Source organism: Anabas testudineus, chromosome 5 (assembly GCF_900324465.2).
Source record: "Anabas testudineus chromosome 5, fAnaTes1.2, whole genome shotgun sequence".
Lineage (NCBI taxonomy): Eukaryota > Metazoa > Chordata > Actinopteri > Anabantiformes > Anabantidae > Anabas > Anabas testudineus.
In genome coordinates this window covers 11749929-11759692 of record NC_046614.1, presented here as the reverse complement: position 1 = coordinate 11759692, position 9764 = coordinate 11749929, and the positions used below count along the sequence as shown (strand labels likewise).

General features: G+C 41.8%; 2 protein-coding genes across 6 annotated transcripts in view; both read right to left on the bottom strand.

Annotated features, from left to right (window-relative positions):
• Positions 1 to 108: 108 nt before the first annotated feature.
• On the bottom strand, positions 109 to 3963 carry LOC113154972 (class E basic helix-loop-helix protein 40-like). The gene is made up of 5 exons (XM_026349423.1): positions 3552 to 3963; positions 3361 to 3424; positions 3000 to 3107; positions 2433 to 2556; positions 109 to 2137 (listed from the first exon to the last, which is right to left on the bottom strand). The coding sequence occupies exons 1-5, from the start codon at positions 3620 to 3622 to the stop codon at positions 1236 to 1238; spliced, it is 1269 nt and encodes a 422-aa protein (XP_026205208.1). The 5' UTR covers positions 3623 to 3963; the 3' UTR covers positions 109 to 1235.
• Positions 3964 to 6846: 2883 nt separating this feature from the next.
• The window catches only part of LOC113154199 (inositol 1,4,5-trisphosphate receptor type 1), a 60344-nt gene continuing 57426 nt past the window's right edge, over positions 6847 to 9764 (bottom strand). For all 5 annotated transcript variants that reach the window (XM_026348251.1, XM_026348253.1, XM_026348255.1 and 2 more), the window contains one exon: positions 6847 to 8096. In XM_026348251.1, the coding sequence (XP_026204036.1) occupies positions 8010 to 8096 (87 nt within the window). In that variant the 3' untranslated portion in view covers positions 6847 to 8009. The remainder of the gene's footprint in view (positions 8097 to 9764) is intronic.

Here is a 9764-nt window from a genome sequence, read left to right as displayed (position 1 = left end):
CCAAGAATGTTGTGGCGCTGTGGACGAACTAAATCTGAACAGACTGGATTTCACTACTTGTGGTGTTCTGTAACTCTCATTCATCCACAAACAGCCAAAGCAAATTTCCACAGGAAAAAAAATACTTTATTAATACACTTATATAACATATATCAACATATATAGACAAAATATGTACATCAAACATCTTTCATGTAGGTCCCAAAATATAAAATCTCAAGTACCTCTTTCTATAGAAAACTAGTCTTCTGGTAAAACTTTTACATTCACTTCTCTTCTCCTCACTTCTTTGACTCCAGTATTCATAAGCAGTACAGAGAATAAACATCTGAGATTTATCAGTTTTTCACAAGTAAAAGGCAACAGCAAGAACAAACACCAGGTTTGACTTGAGCAGAAACAGATGTTGAGTATGCAGACCAGGTCCAGCACAGTGCTACAGTATGTACACAGTTTCTGAGTACACAACGTATAATTGTCCACTCCCTGCCCTCCTTCTTTCTCCAGATGGACAAGAGTGCAAGAACAGGTATCAAAAATAGAAATGTACAAGACGTCTATGAACAATAATTACAGAAAAGCCATATCATCTGTCCATTTGTCACTGTAAAACAAGACTTCTCATTCACTATGGTCATGTAGTGGCCCATTCCTTCATCCGTGCATCGAGTGTACCCTTTCTCTTCTCCCTCCCTCCCTTCTATTTTATGCTGCCAGACATCATACTGTCTCGTTTGAAGGGCATGTTCAGCACTGATAATCGTGACCTAGAGGACATAGGCAACAAACTTTGGGTGAAACATTACAACTAACTTTTGGTGCAACGGTCTCTAGAGTACAAAGGTGATGTGTCTCTGTCGCAACAGCTACAAGTGAGATGCATCAGTGTCATCGGCGTTTATACTTCAACAGCAGCATCTGAAACTTTTCTTTCTTTACATTCAACCATGTGTGTACAGGTGCGTTTGTGTGCAGGGCAGTTTCAGTTTATATGATACATTTGCACTGAGTAATATCACTGAGCATTAAACATTCAACTCGAGCTCTACATCTTCCGAATATGGATAGATGATGCCCCCCTCCACCTCTCCGTGACCATTTCCACAAGTCCGCTCACTTGCTGTTTGACCTCCAGGCTGAGGAACAGACGGGAGAAATGAGGATGGATTATGGAATGGCTCAGTCATCTTATCCCTCCAACTACTGTCTCTACTCCTTGGTAACAGAACAGGAGCTCAGTCTTTGGTTTCCAGGTTAAGGGGTGGTACCTGCTTTAGTGCCTGAAGGAGGGCTGGGGAGTCCATAGGGGTCTGAGATATGGATGGAGCTGGAGAGCCTCCCCTAGGAGACAACACTAGCTGTGGTGGAGGTGGTCTCTCACTGCCTCCCACTCCAGGACATAGCATGGGCATGGCACCGGGGTACCAGCATTTCTCCAGCATTGGCAGGTAGGCTGCAGCAGAGGGTGGGATGAGGTAGAAAGGCATACAGAGGGGATGAGGAGGAGGTGGATGGTTGGGGGAGACGCTCATGTAACTACCGTAACCACTGGAGGACGAAGAACTTGATGACTCTCCGCCTGAGAGGAGTTCATCCTCAGACGACTCCACGCGGGGTCGTTTGAGGCGTGGCTCATCATCTTCCTGCTTGATGCTGGAGCTCTGCCTCTCGCACAGCGCTCGCTTCAGCTGGCTCTCCTGGCTGTAGTAATCTGGACGTCCCTGCAGAACTCCAGACTCATTCTTCTCCAGCTCCCCCCCATAGCCGCTGTCTGTATCCGTATCACTGCCACTTTGCTCACTGCTCGGTGGAGCGTACGCCCGCTGGATGACAGGCACACAGTTCCTCCCATAGCCTTCAGCGGGTTTAGGGGGTAAGCTGGGTGGCATCTCCTTGCGAGGTTGGTGCTGGATGTAAGCTGGTACTTCCTCAGGTTGTGGGCTGAGAGGTGTGCGGGGCCTGACCGGACTTTGCAGCACCTCTGCAGCTAACTTGCGAAGGTGATCGACCACATGGGATGGAGTAAAGTCTCCGTCACTCTCATGATGGGCGAGGTACTGAAGAATCTCATTGGCACACATGTGGAAGCCAGAGCGGAACATCTCCTCTGACTTTTCCTGGCTGACACTAGGCTGCTCTGTAAATACAACAAGAAACCACACAGTAAGAAACCTGCCGTTTGATATACAGATGGGAGAATTTGCTGAGTTTTAGTCTCTTTTGCAACATCTATAGCTATATTTGAAGTCACCTATTTGCCTGCAACTCTGCATATTTCCTGTCATTTTGCATTAGTCTTGTTAATTTGCATTCAACAACGTTCAACAAAAACATATTGCTCTACATGATATTATTTGTGTGTGTGTGTGTGTGTGTGTGTGTGTGTGTGTGTGTGTGTGTGTGTGTGTGAGTGGAAGTTATCTGCTGCTCACCAATTTGCATGCCATTCTGCAGAGCAAGGATCTTCTGCTGCTGTTGCTCCAGTAAAGAGGTGAGGGCTTTCACATGCTTGAGAGTCAGCTCTAAAACCACAGCCTTCTCCAGATGGCCCAGAGTCTGTGGGAGACACACACAGTCAGCACATCCCCACCTCTTATATAACACACAGAAAAACCAGGCTTTCCTACGCCCCGTGTGCCTGATCTGTAATATTATCATGACCGGCGACACAACAATAGCAACCATCTGCCATAATAATGATTAATAATGATTAAGAAATGTTTATTATACAGGATGGTACAAGTTAAAAAATAATATACACTCTCTTATATTATTTCTATTATAACTAGATGTATAGAATAGAACTTTTTTTTTTTTAATTCTCCATTAATTTATGAAACATGACAGGAGACATCCTTCAGTATGTGGCTGAGCTGTCAATCACTGACGGCTGACGCAGGCAGCACAGAGGCTGCAGTAAAGCCGAGCAGCCACTCGATGGTGTATTTCACTCAAAACAGTGAATCCTATTATGCCTCCCGGCTACAGCATGAACCTACCGTGAGTTTCAGGTGCTCTGGTAATAAATCTTTCAACTGAGCGATGCACTCGTTTATCCGGTCACGCCTTTTCTTCTCAATAAGTCTGTGGGGCAGCTTGTACGTTTCCTGCAAGAACCAAACAAACAAAATATATATTGTTAAGTGAATTCAGCTGATCAGAGAGGAGCACACCTTTTGTTTTTTGTATTTAATTATCAGGGACAGTCACTACAATGAGACTCCAAGAGCGAAGTCACGGCAGAAATGAGGTCAGCCGTTTATGGCACTACAGGACACCTGCCAGCCTTATTCCTTCCTTGTAAGTCCATAAAGGGTTCATGGTTATAACTTAACAAGTTGGTCATAAAATAAAACGAACCTTGCTCTCCTCGCCTCTCTTTAATCCCCGCCGGGGTTTATAAACATACATCGGGAAATCCATCCTAAAGAAACAGAGAGAGGAACAATGAAAAATGAGGAACATGACTGGAGAGTGTGACGTCTATTAAATCATCCAGACGGGTGTGTTGATCCAAAGGCTACACAATTGATTAGAGAAGTGTAACTTACCCCTGCACGTCTGACAGATCCGTCTGGTGTTTGGACAGAGGAGGTGGTTGCGCGCTTGGAATTCGCTCCATTCTTCTCACTGCAATTGCGCAGTCAAAGTCGAGATAGTTTTCCAGTGCAGTCACAGATGATCACGCATTGATTCACGCGCAATTAATAAGAAGAGTGAAAAAAAAAGTTGTGAAGCTGCTGTTTTCAAAAAGTGTTGAAAAATATTCACCAGCAGGTTCCTTATTTAGCAGTCGCCTTATTTCTAAAAGGGTTGTGTTCGGTTTTAAGTTAGTCCGTTCTTTCTCCGCGCCGTCGCGTCGCCGCGCAAACGAAGGCAAGCCCGTCGGTGGCGCGTCGGGAAAGTGGGGGAGGACGGAGCGACGAGTTAAATAAACCCTCCGACTCTCAGCTCGGACTGACCTACCCCCTGTCACATGAGGCTCACGTGTGAAACGGCGCTGTATGCTCCGCGCGGGGACGGCCCACCTTCCACCGATAAGGAGCTTCAGTGGGTGGAGGGAGGCGGACGTCAGAGCGCGGGGCGGCGCATGTCGGATCCCGTGTACCACCACGCTGAAGTGTGTGGAAACAAGGCTGCGAGAGCCACGGCGCGGGGAACGTGCTGCCAGGCGGCGGGACGGTGCAGGAGTTGGACAGGAGAGTGCGTGTGGTGGTGACTACCAGTACAAATGGACCGGAACACAACTCAGACACTGGTAGCCACAGGTATTAATCACCCCCCCCCCCCCCCTGCAGCTTTCTTGCAACATATAAATGCCACAAAATTTCATCAGGTGCAAATGAAGTCATTTTTAATTGAGTGCTTTTGAATTATGGGAGATTTTAGGGACATTGCGAGTGGAGAAAATGCACATTTATTAAAAAAAAAAAATAATAATAATAATAATAGTCATTTTTCTTTTTTTAAGTACCATCAATTAGCAGCTTTATAATCCTGAAGAAGCTGCGTTTCAATTCATTCTTATTAAACAGCAAAAGAGAGAGAACAGCAGTGCCAGTGCCCGCACGTCTGATCCAGTGTGGATGTGGCAGGTGCACTCCGGGGTGGACACGGCGGGGGAGCCACGTGCACCCGTGCGTGGTGTCGGTATTTGTTGTGATGAGGCGGTGCCGCCTGTCACGTTCATCTCCTCATGGCCCCGGAGCCTGCTGAGCGCGCAGGGCACATCCAGCACGCAGAGGCTGCACCTGTCTGCTGCACAGACCCCAAGAGTTAACAGTTCGTAAGGCAGATCTATAGACAAACAGCGTCTGAAACGTTCTGCTGAACTTTATTTAAATTAAAATGAATTAAAGAATTTTTAATTTCTAAAAACAACAACAACAACAAAAACAATCTAATAACCCCAGAGTCATATTTAAAGCTACAATAAGAGCGTTGAATGAATTGAGAACTGTAAATATTGAGTACTATGTGCTCATTATATCTCTCTACCAGGATAGAATATGTTGATATAAATGAGGTATGATGATTTCCTAACATGTCAAAACAGCAAAACAGCAGCAGCAAAGAACAAAGCATGGACACTGCTCACCTTTTGGAGTTATGGACAAACTCAGAAGTCTCTCCTTTTCCTCCCATCCTCTCAGGATCTGAACAAACTGTGGATTGCAAAGAAGGATGGGAGAAGAACGGGAGCCTGTATAGGAGAAACTTATGGGCTAATTTCACCAAACTGATCACTGAGTTAAGCAGTGAATGTTTGCACATTTACAGACTTGCCGCTCATTATAATCTACAAGGCTTTTCAGCATATTCACATTTTGGAGACTTCAAGGGCCAGTTTTTAAGCCTCATGATAATATGTATAGTATAATATGGGTACTGAAGAACTTAATGACCTATAATAAATGATAATCACCCTACTTTACCAACGGTGTCACGTGTAAACAGGCAGTGGGGCTTCATTTTGGTCACAACCAGCACTAACATCTTGAATGTATCATCAGTTCTTTTAAAGGCAATCTGAATGACCCCATTATTAAGCGAGGTAAAGAAAGCCTATAAAGTCACGTTATTTATCATATTAGGAATTACGATGTCATGTGATGAAGCTGTTTCTTTTTTGAATTTAACCACATCTCTTACGCCTTGTCATGGGAATAGCAGCAATCCCTCTAGTCACATGAACTCAGAGTTATGGTCTTTTAGGGACAATTTATTGATCAAATACTTCTTTTTAGAAGAAGAACGGACAATCCAGTCTCACAGACTTTACCAGTATTTTGGAAATTTTTAGAAGAAATAAGTTTTTCTTTTTTTTTTTTTTAAATGTAGAAACCGGATTTCTAGAAAAATAAAACGTATAATTATTATAAATTATATAACAAAGTGCTTAAACATTTATTTATACGATAAAAGTACAACGTACATATTGTCAGGGTTTTTACTGTCCAATGTAGTTGTATTTTGTAAATATCTACAAATTTTGACTACAATACATTGAAAATTAGCAGTTTAATTGGTAACACATGAGGGTATCGCGATTGGATGTAAACGCAGCATCCATCAAAGGCCCAGTCTTTGCAAGCGAAGGCTGACCACTTTCTGACTAATAAGGCCATATGTGTGTGACTGCTAATATCTCTAATGGGAAATTCCTAGACTAATATAAATTAAAGAGGGGCTACAGGACAGAGTAAATATAGAATGATCATAGCACACACAGTAATTCAATTATAATTTATAATGATTTAACTAAATAACCCCAATGATGATGGGAAGCCCCTCTAACTTAATGTAAGCAAATGTAATACAATTGAAAAGTGACATTGGTTTCAGTTTCATTTCTAGATCTTTTAATATTTGTGCAGAATATTGAAGAAACCACCTCCTTTCCTTCAAGTGTTTATTCTGTTGGACAAAATGCTTTCCTTGAATAATATAATTAGGTATGCTGTTAAAACTGTAATTGGACACTAAGCTGAACTAAGCTGGTGAAAATATTACTTTACTTACTTACAAGCCCAGTAAGAAATGGAAAGAGGTTGTCAAAAGTGGTACTATAGGCTATTTTGAAAACATTTATGCAACATGTGTTTGTCAGCACTATATTTATGATCAGTCTTTAGATGATCAGATAAGAGGCAGTTGTATAGTTCATCCAAATTTTATAAATGAAATTAATACTCAAACACAATCAATCTGCTGGCAATGCCCAAATTTACTTCTAAATGTGAGGCTTTTCATTCACCTGAATGCAGCATTGTAGAGGAAGGAGTATATGCTTTATACCCTCAACACCCATACTGCTGCAGATGCTGTGTAACGTTCACCATCAGATTATTTCACACACTTGTTTATTTAAATAGACTTCAAGAATGGAATGTACAATCAAGACACAAACCATCTATTGGTATAAAAGTTCAGTTTGGTCAAGCAGCACCCCAAATGACATCTTTTAGTTCTCAGGTACATTCAAACAGTCATTCTCATGTGGATCTTTTACAAAGTGACCAACCAAGAAGCAACAATCATTTGAGTGCTACAGAAAAGTATCAGTGTTTTAGGACTAAATAAGTAAAAAGAAGATTAAATAATTCAGTGCACCGAAGAATTATAAACATTTAAACATTGATCCCAAAATCCTCTGTGTTTCATTCTATATTTCTAATGTGACTCCATATAATTAAGCACAACTTGGAGATGGTTTCAGAGTAAATCAATCACATTTGCTCCTTCTCCCCGGCAGATTCATATGGGTCAGATTATTATTCTTCACAACGTACTTTAATTCCAATCTAAAGTGACCCAGAAAGAGTAGAGCCTTCATTTGAGATTATAAAGCTTACAAACAAATGCTTTCCTTCATAACAAAAACAACACTGTATATGTAGGTTTAGCATTATAGGAATTATGTAAAACATGGCGAACCCTTCACAATTATAACAGGAGTTTCTTTGTCTCCATATGTTAAATATATGATAGTATAGTTTCAAATATAAAAGCAAATATCCGTTTCCAAAAATAGTTCCTTTATATTTAGATATTGCATATTATTAGGTATTCCTATTGGTGTCAGCCAAAAGCAAAACATTAAATAGTGTACTGTAGAGTTCAAACTAACTTTTAAATCTGCATGTGACCCAAATTTGCTGGTGCAACACTGTGGATTAAACCTCAGTACAAGGCCACTTAAGGGGTATAGTCCTTCAGGAACCATGGCTGAACTTTGGCATGCTGTCAGTGTGGTACAGTACGATGAAGATGAAATCAGCATTTTCATCTCCTAAACTCACAGAACTGGCTTCTGAGATCCCAAGGCACTTGGCGCACACTCCACCCACACAGACACACTTATTGTAGAAACACTTATTGTAGGAGTGTCTGGTGTGTACATTCAGACATTGACCTACATTTTGACAGTCACACTTTGGCATTCTTCTGCCTAACACTGGATCACTGTCAGAGTGGCCAGGCAATTGTGAAACTGGCCGCAGGGGCCCTTAGGCAGGCTGCTGTGGATTGATGTTCATGTGAGGGGGATGACCAAGGAGACCAATTCGTTGCTTCTGTTTCCTCTGTTCTGTCATCTGCGAAGGAAACAATGGCAGCTTTGTAAAATCAATGTTTAATTGGTGAGATACCAACAAAAACTGTACTGTACTGATAAAAAGTACAGTACAGAGTTTTCCTTAAATTTGTCCTAAGAAGAATCTGTCACATTCATGCTGTGTTGTTAAACTGCTGATTTTGCTTGTAACTCCATCGTCCTCATAGCTTAAAGTGACTTCTAGTTGTTCATATTTAGTCCAGTTAAACGCCGAGCTGCAGGACAACGTGCGCACATGAGGCTGTTACACAGAAATCAAAGAGGGAAGTGAAAGACGGTGTCTCACAGGACTCACTGGTGAACACCAAGCAAACCTTATACTTAGTAGCGTAAGCAGTGGATATAAAATAACACACACACATAATTAATGACCCTTACAATAAAAACATCTGATCTCAAATCTGAAAAATAAATAAATAAATAAAAAATTTATAAAATCCCTCTCATAGATGACAGGCTCCTGTCATCTGGTTTACGTTGGCATGTTCTCCCCTGTGCCAGCATGTTTTTTCTCCTATAGTCCAAAGACATGTAGTTAGGTTAACTGGTGAGTCTAAATTGCCTATAATTGTGAGTCTGAGTGTGTATGATTGTCTATAAAGTATGTCAACAGTGTGATAGACTGGTAACCACTCCATAGTGTGAAGTCTGCATGTGCTCTCTGTGCCGGTGTGGGTTTCTCAGTGGGGTTTTCAGTTAGGTTAAGTAGAAACTCAAAACTGCCCATAGGTGTAAATGTGAACGTGAATGTTTGTCAGACTCTAATCTGCATCCAGAAAGCATTTTTCTCATTTTGTAATGTTACAGCCTTGTTCCAAAATAGATTAAATTCATTATTTTCCTCAATATTTTTCAAGCAACTCCCTATAATGAGAATGTACAAAACAAACAAATCACATATACATAAGGATTCAAAGCTTTTGCTCAATACTTTGCTGAAGCACCTTTAGCACCAATTACAGCCTCAAATCGTTTTAAGTATGATGCTACAAGCTTGGCACAACTATTGTTGGCCAGTTTTTCCCATTCTTCTTAGCAGCACCTCTCAAGCTCCATCAGGTTGGATGGGGAGAGTCAGTGCACAGCCATTTTCAGATCTCTCCAGAGATATTCAATCGGGTTCAAGTCTGGGCTCTGTCTGGACCACTCAAGGACATTCACAGAGTTGTCCTTTGTTATCTTGGCTGTGTGCCAGGTCGTTGTCCTGTTGAAAGATGAACTGTCTCCCCAGAACTGTTTCTGTTCATTGCTGCATTCATCTTTCCCTCGATCCTGACTAGTCTCCCAGTTCATGTCACTGATAAACATCCCCGCAGCATGATGCTGCAACTGTAGGGATGGTATCGACCAAGTGCTGAGCAGTGCCTGGTTTCATCCAGACATGACACTTGGCATTCCAAACATTTATGTTAACATTTAGTCATTTGGCAGATGCTTTTATTCAAAGTAACTGACAAGGTACAAGGTCAAGGCAGGGTTACCTAACATACAGGTAGTGGTAACCTGTATGTTACCACTACACTATCCAGCAAGAGTTCAATCTTTGTTTCAGAGAGAAAATCTTGTTTCTAATGGTCTGAGAGTCCTTCAGTTGCATCTTGGCAAACCTTTACTTTACTGAGGAGTGTTTCCATCTGGCCACTCTACT